General features: G+C 31.0%; 1 protein-coding gene across 1 annotated transcript in view; it reads left to right on the forward strand.

Annotated features, from left to right (window-relative positions):
* Nucleotides 1-2,924: 2,924 nt before the first annotated feature.
* Nucleotides 2,925-17,105, forward strand: part of LanA (laminin subunit alpha) — a 105,486-nt gene continuing 91,305 nt past the window's right edge. The window contains exon 1 of the mRNA XM_014433930.2: nt 2,925-3,153. Within this exon, the coding sequence (XP_014289416.1) occupies nt 2,947-3,153 (207 nt within the window). The 5' untranslated portion in view covers nt 2,925-2,946. The remainder of the gene's footprint in view (nt 3,154-17,105) is intronic.

Raw genomic sequence — 17,105 nt, forward strand, 5'->3', positions numbered from 1 at the left:
AATGATTAGAAAAAAAATATTTACTTACCATTTCTCTCAAAAACTGAAACATATGTTTTTTAAGAGTTAGTAATAATTACACTATCCAGGATATTTTTCTTATTATCATTACTTGGGCTTTGTTATAAACATTTGTTGCTTTGTTTAAATATTTTAGAGTAAAGGAAAGCATTATTTCATAAATGACTTGCGTTGTTCAGCGTTGTAACTTATGGTTTGTCAAATATCTTCATTTTAGTTGTTTGATATTGTACCTACTTATTTGATACTTTCTTCTAGTTTAAAATTCACATTCTCCTCTTCGGCAAATTTTCTAAAAAAAAAAACATTTAATTTCAATAAAACAGGGTTTTTAAATTTGCATTTTTTAAGAAATATTATATAATCACACATCATATTTAAATAAATTGCTGCTATAAAAACTTGGTTTATTGAAATTTCAGGTTTTTCATATTCATTCATAATATCTTTTCTTAGATTTTTGTGTTTCCTTTTATAATTGAAATATTTATCTTAGCCACTACTAGCAACAATATGAACAATTGTGATAACAGCAGAAAATTATGCCCGTGATTGAAATGAAACGATATAATTCACGATGAAGATTGTAGGTACAATGCGTTAGCCCTAAGAATAGACTTGCTTGTGCTAACTTTCCTGGAATGTTATGGTTTTTTAATAAACAAAAACTGAAGGATTATTCTTTCATCCTTAGAGATGAAAAAATATAATATTCCTTTTTCTCTTTGGTGATAACATCAGTTTCACCAACCACATTAGTATTTTAATTCACATTCCCGAATGTGTACAATGTTATACTTACTCGCTTACTGTTGATGATGCATTGAATTTTAATTTATACATATTTTAAGCTTTATAATTCATAATTTTTGAGCACATTCCTTCCTTGTATTTCCTTTATTTACCACTCCCTCGCCTGTTAGAGTTTTGAGGTTTATTCAACTCCGAAACGTTTAGGAATGAGGAAGTATTTTTTTCTAATTGCATATCATATATATATTTTTTATTAATTTTTTTTTTGGAAGAAGTCATTTATTTTCTTGAGAACAAACAATCAAGTCTATAGAAATAATGAAACATTTCTTTTAGCAATATCTGAATGTAATACCTTACAATTAGTAATTATTTATTAATCATTACATATAATAGCGATAATCTATTAGTTCGGAGTTTACATCCTATTTACGAACGTCCTCTCCCCCCTAATTCGCCTTATTGGTTACTGCTGCCAGCAAATTTCATTTTTATAGTACAAGATAAGATCTCATTTATTGTCTGAACAATGAAAGAGTTAACATATGGAAGAGACCATTGTAGGCGAGTGTGTTGAGGTGTCTCCTTAGCAACCTCGAAACTGCAACGGCGCTTGTTCGATTGGCCTGGTCGGTTGATTTGTATTTAGTAGTGGCCCCATAGAATGAAAACTCGACCTTCTCGCTCTGGTTATAGGTTATAGGGTGGTAACCTGTAGAATAAGCCTCCGTATTTCAGAAAGGGAGTAAACAAACAAAAAAATATGGAGTAGACTCGTATACGGGATTGTATACATGGTCTACACTATCCTTATTTATCTCTCTTCCTCTGATGGGTTTTCTGGAGCAGATCCATCAGATATGTCTAGGTGCTGTACGTTCAAACAATGTACAGAGAGCTCTGTCAGGTTTCATCTATCATGGCTGTTCAGGTTCGACTGGCCATCTAGGACTTACATATCCTACCTAACCTAAGACCAAACTACCTCAAAGTAGACTATTTTTTCCACAAACTAGTTTCCGAAAATCCACAATCAGTATCGTCCCTTGAACTCGGTCAGGGACCTAGTCCTCAGTGGTGCGCTCACATCCAACTGTTAACTTATGCTTTACTTCAGTTTGCTTCATATTTTAAACATCTTTATTAGCATTTATTTCATTATTATAGTGATCTAAAATTTTGTTTTACGTTAATTAAATATTATAATTGATTTTGGTGTAAATCTTGTTTATTCCCTGATTCTTCTCTTATCTTCTTTTCTGATTTCTAAATATGTGATCATATTATTCTAATCTGAATCTTTTATATTCTTTTTTTCGCTATTTATTCATAAATAAATATATGCAATGTATACAATGCATTACAACAAGTACAATGCCAGTGAAGGATTGTTCCCCATTATTTATATATAATGAATTAAAATATTAAAAAACGTGTTATTTTTCATATATCGTTTACTGTAAATAATTTCAATATAAGTATTGAAATATTATCTTTATTGCAATTATCTTTATTCCTTTTATTTCAATTCAATTGATTTTTTAATACATAATAGCATTAAAGCTTTTTTACTTATCTTTTTAGTGTTTTATTTTTCGCAGGTCATTATTTTATTTTCTGTTTTTTCAATTCTGAAAATTAATTTATCTTTTTATTATAATTTATTTATTTAACTATTTTGATATTAGTAGAACAATCTTGCCGACGGTCCATCCATCTTCTTCAGGGACCTTTAATATCTTCTTCGGTTATTTTCTGTTCGAAATTTTGTCATGAATATATAAAAAATGTTCATTTTCTTGAAGCTTGTTTTAATGGTGGATAAATCAGGGTTATATATCCACAGGATTTTATTAAGAAATTATAATAAGAAGGTAAATCTATTTTCAAAGAGAAAAAAAAAATTTCTTATATTTCTTAATGAAACATAATTATGACAATCAAACACATTTAGTGTATTTTTATTATAAGATACATTTATTTAAAATAATTCCTACACTTTTTATGAATTGGGATAACAAACAATAATACTTATATGTATACATATGTATTTAACTATAGTTATAGTTCACATAAGAAGAGACTATAGTTGGTAGGCCTGGAGGAGGGCTCACTATCGATATATTATCGATAAGAAGGCGGACGAGGGTACGGACACCAGTCTGAGCCGTGATGCTGGGCTGTGCGCTCGTCTTGGCGCTCTCTTGGACGGTTTGCGCCGCTAAGGTGCTTACTCCTCCTTACATCAACATCGCAGAGAACAGCAGGGTAGAGGCCACCTATACCTGTGGTGAGGAAGGTCCAGACCTATACTGCAAGCTAATTGGTGCCAACCAGGACGCCAACGTAGACGAAAGCAATGTCATCATCCACGGACAGGTAAGTTCTTTGTATACTTAAAATTACAACTTGGCACAGTAGATTTTAAATTTACAATGTACTCTAAAGAATAATTTTGTATATTTATACTATTCTACTTGAAAATAATTTGGATTTTAAAGTTTTAATTTCAATTAACTAGACGAAGTCACCGAACGAAAAATTTGCCAATTTTACTCTTAGGTGAGGAAATGGGTAAACTTCAGCACTGTATGTATAAAATCATACAGAGCTCTGACGGGAAAAAATAATGATAAATTTGGAAAATATCAATCGAAAAATTACTTTACTTTAGTAACGTATCAATCGGTTTAAAATTAATGAATGACAAAAGAATAATAATGATTAATTATTCAATGAAACTTCGATAGTTCCTTTTTTTAGTTTATTAGTATACTATCCGAAAAAAAAAATTAAATTTAAAATCCTAACCCTTCCTTTTTGAAAACAATTTAAGAAACAAAAATTGTTTTTTATTTTCCCGGACCCGAGTTTTCAAGTCTGGCTTCAGCAGATTATTCTGTTAAATTAGCCGTGGATAGACTCTGAGGTGTCAGAAGGCCCTCCTAGGGCTCACACAGCCTCTAAAAAGTATGTATCCTTTAATTGGGTGAAAATCTGGCGATTGTGAGTGATCAAATCAACTTCTTGTACTACTGTTGGTCCAAAGGTTTTCAAACTTCTTTTCACAGTGCTAAACTCGACACTTGATGGATTAACGGGGTACAGATTTTTATTTTGGTTTATTATTGTTACATAGTCTATCTACTTAAGTTACAGCATGTTTATTCAATTTATTTGATTACTCTTTATAAAAAATTAATTTTAATAATATTAATGCTAATTCATTTATGTGTAATTGAAAAATATTACACTAAATTTAAATTCAAGGTCATAACTTTTTCAAGTCTTTATTATTTAAATTAAATAAGTAATAATTATTAAGTGTAAAAATAATAAAACTTGAATTTAATTATCATCTAATTTTTAAAATGTCTGTATTTTGCCGTTAGTTATGGAATTATCGTGTTCTCCTGCCTTAAAAAATCGAAACTGTATCTAATAACGTTTTTTTTTTTTTTCGGCCAAGACTCCCATTGGAGTCCTATACTGCCTAACCATGGTTGGGGGTCAAAGTTCTTCATTTTGTGGGACCGCCACTCAATGAAAAAAGTCAACGTCCCAGGCATATACATCAAATTGGTAAGACTGTGTCTTAATCACTGAGCTATGGGTGGCCCTTTCTAATAACGTTGTCCATCTTCGTACTAGATTTAATGGATTTAGATTCTAATTCTTTTATGATTAGATCTGAGTACAGAAGTCAATCTCGAAGGACCTAATTCGAAACTCACCTTCATGTTAAAAAAATAAAGATTTTTTATATATCTTTCAACAAAATAGACCTCAGTACTAAAAAACAACTATTTCTCTTCAAGGAAGTAAAACCTAATAATGGAGTTTTCCAGAACCAAAAGTTTTCAATTATTACTCAGTGCAATTTCTGATGAAAGTCATTTTGAATACTATATGTAGAAGTAGTCATAGTTACTTCCTCAATACTTCAGTGGGTTTAAACTTCTAATGATGAGAGAACATGGAAGTTGGATGCTGATTTCAATTATCAGCTTGGAGACTTGGTGTAGACCGGAAGCACATATTTTGTGAAGACTTTTTAATTGTTTTCATTTCCTGATATTTAAATGGCTGTGGAAATGTTTCAAAAGGATAACACTCTGAAAGAGCATTAAAATGCACATTTAAGCATCCTTATTTCCGGAGGGAGACCCTTTGTTCCAATGTTGGGAAGTTAGGTTCATGCAAGTTCATATTTTTGTCACATGCTTTAATTTCGAACTCGCACATGGTTGTGTCAAAGTTGAGCTTGGTTTAAATTCCAAGTCGCATATGGTTAATTTCTTGTTTCAACCATCAACCAATTGATACATATTCCTACCAAATCTTGAAAATCGGCAAGACCGGCCTTAATGTCAAGACTCATCTTTGTATGGTTTTACACTCCAAGTCATTAAACGAGCGACTGTTTCATTATCCCCTGATTTATATTCCTCTTTCTATGACCAAACCTATAATATCAATTATATTTATTGGATATATCTATCCTCCCTACCCAGTCCACTGATATCTGTAGCCACCTACATGCTTCTTTCGATTTATCTTATATCGTATGAAATACTTTACGTAAAATTTGCTCGTCATAAAATCAGTGACCAAGTTTATCATAGTATATTAATTAATAATTGCATGATGATTGTTCTATCCAGTTTAAACTATTCGAATTCTTTGTTTTTGAACTCTTATCTCCATTTTCTTTCACTGTGTAAATATCGAACATCACTTTATCTTTCGCTGGAAAACGGAAAACGATTAGATGATAGTTCAACCGCTTAGATAGAAATAACAAAACCAGAAATAAGATATGGATATAACAATGAGCAATTCTTCTTTTCAATATGTTGAATACGATTAGGGAAAAAATCTTAATGATAAAATTGAGGAATAATACTAATAAATGATTGAGTTAATATTTTTTCGAAACTATTTGATTACGTTATTCAACCGACTTGACTATCTTCTATCATGAAGAATATTTTCAAGATAAAAGGCCATGTATTATAAAGATTTACATTATTTAATGATTTCACTAGTCGCGTTTGTAAGCACTTGATGAGGGCGGAAAAATAGATAATCGTTCAAAAAATAAAACAAGACATTGATGAGAAGATAATATCAATAATGATAATACCAATTGTTATTTCAATATTACAGAATTTCGAAATATTATAGTTGATATTATTTCCATTGGGTGCATCTACGTTTCTAATGACGGAAGAAATATTATTGATTTCAAAATTTTAATCTGTATTAAAAGTATGGTATAAGTATAGTATAAAGTATGGTCAACATGTGTAGCTTGGTCAAGCATTAGAAAAATTAATCGAACATCGATACTTACGGTACGACCATAGTACAAAAGTCATTAAAATCTGTTTCTGTTTATTCATTGTTGACCTTTGTGTTGTTAAGGTCAATTTACTATTATATTATTGTATTATATATTAGTATATAATACAATTTACTACATGCCTAAACAAAATAAATTGTAACATTAAATTGGCAAACCTATCCTAAGCGATTGTATTTGCTAAATATATTTTTATCAATTTATATGTATGTAGTTTGCGAGAAAATCTGCTGATGCACCAGTCACTGGAATACTCCGAAATATTCAGTATGCAGTTTGGCATACATTGCCATTTTGTTATAATTACCGTCAAACTGGAAAAATTCTCAGCAGTCCAAAACAATATATTGCGCTTAAAATTACAAAAAAAATTGTTAATTTTGTAAATCAGCTCTAAAATTGTAAGGCTCACAAAATTTTTCTTTATAGTATCTTAACCGTGTGGAACAATGTTTGAACCACTAAGAAATTCGAAATATTTTTTAATCTGTCGTATAAATAAATCTTTTTTAATTTTTTCGGGTCTCCAAGTACGCTGCTCAAAATTTTTTTTTTTTATTCCTATAAAATGGTTCTCCTATCCGTCCTCCCTTTAAAGCGGTTCTAGCATCGGGTATAACCAAGATCTATGGTCCTACCCTCTACGACTCACAAAAACTTCCCATCATCTTTCTTAAAAGTACTATGTAAATGTAGTAGATAATCATAGTTAACTTGTAGTTCTTTTTGATGAATGAGAATTTTGCGTAGATATTTTAATTTGTATAATAGCGCAGATGATAAAAATAAAATAATATTTAAAATATCCAAATTAATATATGCAATAGTGCACTAGGTGTTGGGTTCTTAAAACTCTGGGATGCAAGATGCCAAATTATCGCTATCTCAGTTGCATTGATGATCTCACTTAAGAAGCACGGAAAGCCTTGACATTAGATTTACAATGATGAGATTGGTATCTAGCAATAGTCGATTTTCGGACGGGACTCGAGATCTGTTGTAAAATTGAATTTTAAGAATAATTCGTTTTCTTCAGAGAAAAAAGTGAAAAAAATCTTTTGATGTATAGTTGCTTTACATGCTTATAAGTATATTTCATTTATATATTTTTATGATTGAACCATCTGAAGTATCAATATAGTCATTATTTTACCTACATATCTAATATTTAATATGGTGTGCATATATTTATTATTACAGATCAGAATAATGAGTCATTGTGGTTATTTGTTTAAATCATTATGAATTAATTATCCATCTGGAATTACGAAAACGATTTTAGACTAAGTTCACAATGGTTTAGTTGGCTCATAACCCAATTATTATAACATAAAAACATTAATTTTTACATATAATTAGCTGGTCTTTCCCCGACCTTCTATCTAAAGCCGTTTCTTATAGAAGACTTAACTCATAAAAACTTTAAATTGATTTTGAAATATGGTTCATATCCTTATTTTACTGCCCTACGCAGTAAAACAATTCGAATCTTCAACAAAAGAAATTTTTATAAAACGTTAAAAAAGTTTCTAGAAAACAAAATTAATCAATAATTTGAAACTATTAAACTTTTATTGATTTATTAAGAATATATGTATTTTACACTTTTTTGCGAATTTCCGTCTTCATTTTTTACAAATACCTGAATTATTTTGGCAATGTCAATTTAACTCAAAATTGTCTTCACTTTATACAGCATAGTCATTTTGTTTACTCTTTTTAACCCGATAGTATTCGGTACATAGATGTGCAAGAAATATTTTAGCTACTTTTTTTTTATCAAAACATTTTTCTCTTTTTTTTCTAAATTCTTACCCCATACTTAATTTAATTATTTTTATATTTACTATCCTTCCTTTTTCTTTTATATTTATATATCTAATTTTTTAATTTATATTCATGTGTTACCAGCTTTAATATACTTATATTAATTACTTTATTATTAATTTTTCTATTATATAATTTACATACGTATTCCTACTCATTTGGTATGTTGTCTTTCTTAATCATTTATATTTATTATATCCCATTATTTTTACTTTATTTCTTCTTTGTTTTTCTATCCATGTAAACTCAGTAGAATTATACTATTTGAGTTTTTTTTTTTTACCGCACCCGGACCATATTCCATTCATATATGAATTTTGTCTCGTTCATTTTCATTTGATTTTATTCTTATCCCTTTCACCTCTTAATTTGTACTCTCTTTATCTGTTACTATTACCGTTTTCATTAATTGTTTATAACCTTTAATTTTTACGTTTCATTGTATACCCTTGTTATTTTCCACTTATTTTTTTGTTGAACTTATGTTAAGTTTAGTATCTTTTATAGCCTTTACGAAGCCCTACAACGTGGGGCGAAACGTTGGCTATAATAAAAACAGTACTTAATTTACTATTCGAGTTTAATTTGACCGCACCTGGACCATATTCCATTTATTGTTACAGACGGTCAATCAGCAATCTTCCAATTTTCTCTTCTGTTTTCTACGGTGTTAGTCATTTTCTATATTAAGTAATAGCTCTAAAATATTAGTTGCTTCTGTTTCAACTTCTTCATATTGTAATCTAATATAATATCAATATAAAAATCAATATTTGTTTGTTCGTACCGTTCATCCAACTGTGTAGGGTTTTTGCTTAATATTCAGGATTTTCCCGGGAAGATTCTACTGTGACCTGATTTTTTTTTTTTTCATGGTTGTTGTTTGCCAATCGATTTACCTCTTTCTGAAGAATAAGAAAAATAATATTACTGATTCTATTAAATAATTTTTTATTTACCAAAATAAAAAAATGAATATTTCAGTTTAGAAGGTCAACAAAAATTTTTTTTACAAAAAAAGTATATCATATTCGTTTTTAGTGTCGCCTAAAACCCTCAAATACCATTTTTCAAACAAATAAAAAATTTCTAATTTTTTACCTTTATTTATTTGGAGGATTTATTTTTTTATTACGGTAACTATTGTTCATATAATCGTTTATTATCCCTCTGCATTTTATCTAATTCCTATTATAATACAACCGTTGGAAAGCTGAATGTTTCCTCTTTTAACCTACGCTTACAAAATTGAATGCCCTTATAAGAGCGAAATACTAGTTTCAAATAAAGAAAAACTGTTCAAACATTTAATTTTATATCTCCGGTTTTAATTTGTTTAATTAATGCATCCTTTGGTGCAGTTTATAGAGCCCTAAACCACTGACAAGTTTGGTGGAACAGTATTGAAGTTAAATCTTGATAATACTATAGTTACTGTCTTATCTCTTCATTTGTATATTAATTCATATATAAAAGTTTCAGTATTTTTCAATTGATGTAAATACATCCTCAAATATAGCAATAGGAAAGCATTGCCGGGGCTTTACTAGTTATTGATGAAATTTTCTAATAACTCAATAGCTGTCTCTCCATTGATTACTGTGATTTACTGGTAGTAATGGTTTTCCATTTCACTGTCATTCGGGCGTTTCCTATTTATCCATTTTCCTCAGTAATGTTCTCTAAGGTACAGTTACAGACATTAGTTCCAGCCTCTATTGAAGGAGTTAGCTGTGAAACATTGACTATGCTTCTGATATTTTTATTCCAAAATTGGAGTTCAGGTTCACTTAAACTATCTATAATCATGAGAGATAGTTGACCGTGAATAACTTATACGAGGAGAAGATGGTTGGGGGGTGTGGTAAAATTAAAACACAAATAAGTCGAAGTAACTTATTTAATCGTGTCAACGTTTCGGCCAGAATTTCTAGCCCTCAGCAGGGCTGTTAGCTTGAAATCTTATCGCCAAGTCAGGTAAGTTAGTGAGAGTGAGAGAGTAAATAAATAATAAAGTAAATAAATAGATTAATCTAATTAAAGTAATTTCTCTATATACAGAGAGTGAGAGGAAAATCTTACCACTTGGCGGAAAGATTACGGCCCTGATGAAGGCTAGAAATTCTGGCCGAAACGTTGGCACGGTTAAATAATTGGCTTCGACTTATTAGTGTTTTATTTTGACCGCACCCCCAACCATCTTCTTCTCGTATAAACAATCTATAGATGGCACAGAGGCTGGACATAATGCCATAGTAAATATTTTAAATTCTGTAATCACTTTTTTTATAAAGTACTATAATTAATTTTTAAAACAATAATTGTTCACTATTAAGTCTTTACTGAATTAAACAGTTAAAGAGAGCTTAGAGACCATCAATTTAACATTTTATTTTCAGATTTGATGGATTATTTCGATTTTTTTTAAATCTCTTCTTCATTTCCAAAACTTACCAAAACCTCTGGGTCTCTCTCTAAGCTACCTTTTAGTCCGCTTACCGCCTAATCCGCCCCTGTTGATACCGTTAATATCCGTACTATTGATAATTTATTATTGTTCAATTAAAATCATTTAATTTTGTTTTAAAAAATCTTGTATGGTTTGTCATAAAACTAGTCTCTAAGCGTTGTTTTTTCTCCCTGACTTTTCCCCGATGCACAATCGTTGAAATACGATCAATGAAACAAAAAATATCAAATTTTTACTTATTTATAAAAGAACAGAAATCATTACAGGTACTATTAAAATTATAAATTAAAAAAATATTCAGTAAAAGTTTTAGCTGGTGCACACCTTCGGTCGAAAGCCTCAATGGTTTATTTGGAAATTCCTTGTTTGAACTATGGTTCCAGATTTGAGGTAGCAGCTAATTTTTAATTCAGATATATTAGATTCATTATTTATTATATGATTGTTTGAGAGTGGTTTATTTTATTATTAACATACACAATTTTGATCCATATTACCCTCAACTTTTATTCTTAAAAAACTCTACAACGTTTCGGCCCTCAGGCCATTTTCAAGGAGACAACCTTAAATATTGATGTCTTGTTTTTAATCTTATTTCCAGGCTAATTGCCCATGTCAAATATAACTTTTTATATCTTAAATTTAAATACCGTTTTATACAAACAATCTCCTCTTTTTCACGTGATAAATGGAGTTCAATAGATGATTTTGCATACTTAATTAGTTATGTCACGTAGCCAGTTAGGTTTTTTTTTTTTTTTTTTGGCATTATAAATACCATAGAAAACTTCTTTTTGTTTATTTTTAATTTCCATAACTTTAACTTAGATCTAATCTGCCTTTTAGTCCACTTACCGCTTAATCCGCCCCTGTAGATATCGCTCATATCCTTACTATTGATAAATTATTTTTTGAGCTAAAATCACTTAATTTTCTTTTAAACAATTTTTTTTTGGATTGTTATAAAACTCATTTTAAAGCGTTTTTTTTTCTCTTTATACAGATGTATCTCATCATAAATTTTATAAATTAAATATTATAGTATAAATGCAATGTAAATATGTACAGTACAATAAATAATTGTTCGGAACATAATTATGTTATGTATTTGTTCTTCTATAATGCTTGAGAAGTGCGTGTTCGGCAGATCTCTGTATTCACATATCCAGAATAGGAAAAAAAAAATCTGAAGTGTTGTCTTCTTTTTCTTTTTTCACTTCCGGTTTTGCATTCCTGCACTAAGCCCACCCTGGAACATTCACCAAAATTAATATGCACTGTTAGCCAATCAATATCATCATCTGTTTATTGTCTACAGCATATTTATTATGATTAATATAATATTTTAATGAATTGGTAACCACTTGAATTTTATCAAGGTAATGCAACCATATAAAATGTCGTGACAGAGACATAAGACATATCTCAAGCTGTGATACCTCGTATGTAAAAAAAAAACATAAAATTTGTATACTTAAAAAAAAAAAAACGACTTATTCTTGAGACCATCAATCACAATCATTGTTTAGGATACCGAATTTCTTCGAATATAGAGGTGGACTTCTTTTTTTATATTAAATTGTTCCTGAGAAACTAGGAGTCCCAAATATAGGATCAACTGATATTCGGTTTCGATAAAGAAAAAATTGATTTCCTACAAACTCCGAGCTTTCAAGTCATTTTATAGTTCATTTTAATTTCATATTTGTGATGCTATATATTTTTTTTCTTTTAAGCCCCATTGGTGCGTGGGATGAAATGGATTGAAGGTAGCCTCTTTTTCTGCTTTTTTTTTTTTTTTTTTTTTTTTTTTTTTTTTTTTTTTTTTTTTTTCTGCATTCTGGTAATTCATCTTAAGAGGGAGCTGAGGAGATTTGATTATTTGGGAAGGGGGAATCTGTATTTTGTGTCTGTCTATTAGTGATGGGGCTCACCAGGAACGTTGTTTCAAATAATTTATATACTTGTACTCAGTCGAATCTGAGTCTGTTTGTGGGTGTCTGTCACCTTTGTGGCCGTTCTGTCGGTGTCAGTGTCTTAAATAATGGGTTCGTACAGTACTGAAGGCTTTAAAAAATTTGGTGTTTTTCCTTGATACAAATTCTGTCACCGTCGGTATTTCGAATGTCGTATGTATGTGGCCCCTCTTTGCTCTTTGAAGTGAAGTATGTCTCACTATTCGTCTCAGTATACCGCTCTGAAACTCATGGAGCCTCTTGGCCGTTGATGGTGCTATATTGGTCAGCTGCTATGTGATACTAGACTAAGTACTGTTGGTATTAATAATAAAGGAAAATTTTCACATACTGGGGAGGAAGAGTATAATAAAAAAACTTGTTAAAACGGGATCGAGCTGATGTGTTTATTTAAATTGAGATAAAATAAGAGTAGTAGAAAAACTAGGGTTATGTAGAATAAAAAAAAGGATAGTTGACGTAAATGGTACTTAGAATTGAAAATTTGTTATTGGTATTGGTATCTGTTGGGAGGAACTAGTCCAGGAAGTGGGCTTAGCAGTCCTTTTTAAAAAACCCGGTGGCTACCTTCAAGTTGCTGCCGCGTTCTAACCAAGGTGGAAGGTTGGACTGCCGAGAATTAAATATCAACTGCCTCTAGTGGAAATGGAACCCACAACATTTCGAACAGAGCGCTAGGGGATCCAACCCCCAACCATTCAGAATATATTATTATTATAGAATTAGATGAGTTAAAGTAGAAAAAAAATACAATTATATTTTCATTGCTTCATCATAATATTTTTTAAATCAATTTAAGCACATTTTTTATCCCCCAAAGTTCCCCTGAAATTCTGAAAATTATTTTTGAAATGTGGGGAAAGTTGACTCGATTGATATTCGAGCAAATGTAGTATTTTTCAGACTACCAGAATTCTTTCAAGATGTCTCTAGAATGAAATTTTTTTGGACCCACAGCTAATCATAGTTTAAGCGGCTATATTTGTGTATCCGTTTGTATGTATTATTCTGAAAATATTTCCTTTTTAAACCTAGATCAATTGAAAACCTTTTTATTTATTTTTCATTTTTTAGTTTTAGAAATGTAAAAATGTTTTTGTTTTTTTCGATGAAATCCGACGTGGCGATCTAAAGAGCTAAAGACCCAACCTTCTTTAGGTATTTATATGCTAATTCATAACTTGCGTATAATCCTCAATGCTCCTTACTTTATAAATACATACAGATAAAATCATACATAAAGGCTTTAATTTTCCCTATGTAACCGATCTAGCCCGAACCAGATATTACTCCTTCCATTATAAACTCCCTAACCACTCAAACCCCCTAGTTTCTAACCTTGCGTCCTCTTCCATTCCTGACAATCCTCCGAGGCGCCTGAAAAGAAGATGGCCACGAGACCAGCTAATGTAAAATATCATTAGAGTTTACCAATGGGTAGTTTCTCTACACGCCTGTAACACTCCAATTTAACTTAGATCAGATTTACTAAATGTATTCTAATGTACAGTTGTAAATAGCAATAAATAAATATTTAAAAAAAAAATTCATAACTAAGGTATCGTTAGCAGATTTATAAGATACGTTTTTACCCATTTTCGTCGATTCCTCAAAATCAGCCAAGTCCAACTTTACAGAACCCATTTATCATTAGACAAAATCAGTACGCCTTCCCTTGTTTTCATATTTATATTTTTTTTTCCAAGATCGTAAACTTAGCGATAACTTCAGCATAGTTTACCAATCTACTCATAATTTGTGGACGTATGGAGGATGATAAGTTATAATTGTGCAGTGCGAACAGATGTTTTCCGTTTGACATACTCCAGGATTGACTTTCTCGGGCGTTCAGATGATCATCTGAACCATAGATCATAGATGATCATCTACCATCACACAGAATATATTTCCAAATCACTTTAATTGACAGGACTTGAGGAATTCTTCCATTGCTGTGATCATGAGTTCTTTTTCTGTTCTTCGAATTCCTTACTTTCCGGATTCGACCTATTGTTGTTTTGTCCACAATTCATGGTAGAAATTTGACTGCATTGATTCTGTCTTCCTCTCACTCAGCCGTTTACTACCCAACTTTAAGTACCATGCAAGAGATCAGATTTGAAGCTTCACTTTTCCGCTTACTTCTCGCTCCCCAATGGCACCGGTGATATCTAATCTGCTGATGGACTGAATTATGAATTATCTTACTTATCTTTTTTGCTATATCTGAACCCACTTCACCAATCCTGTCTGTAACTGTACCGAGGTAGATTAAGTCCTTGTTTACATTTATCCCTACATCGCTGCAATATATATAAATTCCTTACCGATGCTAATCAACATATCTTTTCTACGGACCCCTTCATCCAATTCAATCATTGCTTGGTTTAACTGTCCTGCACAGTTTGCGATGAGAGCTATAGGGAATAAACTGAATTACCAATGGGAGGAAGTATGTACTTCGCCCCAGAAACGTTCTGAAAGTTCATTTTGTTTCTAATTCATCCATATGCAGTAAGGGTCTTAAATTGTCACCTGATTAGACCCCTCTTTCTATGTTAAAATAGCCAAACTCTTAACCAATTCAGTTTAACGATTCCTTTTGGAACTTTGTATATAGACTTATAAAATCCAGCAGGTTTTTTAGATGTTTTGTATCTTTTGATTTCCTCTCATATTCCTTTTTTGGAAAAGTGTAAAATGTCGCTTTAAAGTCGAGAAAGGCAAAGTACATGCCTTTGTCTCTGTACCAGGATTCTCCAACAGATTTCTTGAGTTCGTCGTCCTGGCCTGAAACTACATTGCAGTCTCTCTCCAATGTGCTCGTTCCTTATTTCCTTATTAACCAACCAACCGTCTTAATGAAGGTGGTTTGCAGGTCAAAGTTTTTAAGTACCCATCCTATCACTTTCTTAAAAATTTCCTAAAAGTTATTATCCAAATTCTAAGAAAATCATAATAAAGTGTAAAGTCGATTCTCTAAAATGGCACTTCCGGTTGGTCGATTTTAATGAAAACGTTGCTGAAACATCCATGAAATGTGCATGTCCTAAGTTTGTAATTTAATTTCCGTACGATATTTAGTTTTTGAGGTAAGTCGTTCACATGCATATATGCGCGCGCGTTTCTCTAGCCTTCCACCGGTTGATACCCTTACTGTATTAGAAAAAGTCCTAGATGCACCACATATGAGCCGTTGAGAGTAAAAGTGGGGTAATTAATTCTATTATTATCAGGATTAATAATTTTCATTAAAAAAAATATTTAATTTATTACTGAGTGCACTGTCCTTTTAACAAATGCTTTTAAACGGTTGGATGAGGTTGTGACTGATTAGCTTACAAAAAAAAAAAATTTGTGTAATTTCTTACTAAAAACTTCAAAGAACTTCCCTGTAAGTTTTGCTTATCTCAAAACTCCAGGTTTAACTTATACCACTTTTACATTTAAGAGCTTATACAAAATTTAATAACATGGTATAAGCGCGATAATAGAAGTCTGTAGTAGACAACTATTAATTTCCAAATTGTGTTCTATTACTCTTTTAATGTTTTTTTAATTGATTTTTTTTTTTTTACTGTTACCACAAGGTCTCCAGTTCATTCTAAATTGAACCGAATCCCTAAACCTTGACCATGACCAGCCCTATTCAGCCCCAACCATATGTTTGGACCTCTTTTGGACTACGTAGTCCCTTCCTGCTTAGTCTATTCAGCAGTACCAAGAACCAAGCTACGTCACGAGGGGGTCAATTTCTGCACATGTACCCTTGGCTTTGTGGGTGCTTGGTGTTAGGCTCGACCCGTTCTACTCACAGGTAGCTTGGTCAATACATGAATGACGTTAGGATTTTTTTTTTGGAACATATTCCAAGATACCTTCATATGAAGTTCAATCACTTTTCTTTTTTAATTATTACTTTTATCAGTAGAATTTAGATTTGATGATTACTTTAGTTTATAAAATGATCTAACCAACAACTTGTTACATCTTACAAATCAACTACCGTTAACAATCACAAATCAACATCTAACTAAGAATTATAGCATTGATAATTATGTTCCGTGCAGCATCTGACAGGAAAAGTATGTGATTCCCATCTAAAATCGCTGACAGCTGCAGATTCTGAGCTTTGTACAGTTTATTACTTCCAACGACCTGATATTTGCATTTATTCCAAATCCATATTTAGTTTATTACATAATTTTAATATTATCAATACTTCCACAAATATTATTGATTTAAAAATATTTTTTTATTCCATTTATAAAATTAATAATAAAAACTAAATACACAAAGGAAAATATTTAAACCTGTTTTTGTTCCCTTGTTACTCCAATATTCTGCAATATCATCGTACGATGACTTTTCTGCACCCGGTACTGCTTTGCAAACTCCATAAATTCCTATCTTACTGATATTAAAGGTAAATAATTATTCTGGCTATTCATACTATACTTCCCATTTTTCCTCAAGCTAGTAACATAAAATGAAGATTCTATGATATAGTTATGATACTATAACTATATCATACTAGTTATGTTAATTATAATTAGTTAAAATACTTTTAGTATAACTAGGATACCAACCTCTAAAAGGTTTATAAAGCTGAAATTCCAACCCATCCTTTTAGTCTCCATTATATGCCGAAGACAAATGTGAGTTATCAGTAGAGGCCATATTTTTGTGCAAT

The sequence above is a fragment of the Halyomorpha halys genome, unplaced genomic scaffold (genome assembly GCF_000696795.3).
Source record: "Halyomorpha halys isolate HHAL.00 unplaced genomic scaffold, Hhal_1.1 Scaffold45.1, whole genome shotgun sequence".
In the NCBI taxonomy this organism is placed as follows: Eukaryota; Metazoa; Arthropoda; class Insecta; order Hemiptera; family Pentatomidae; genus Halyomorpha; species Halyomorpha halys.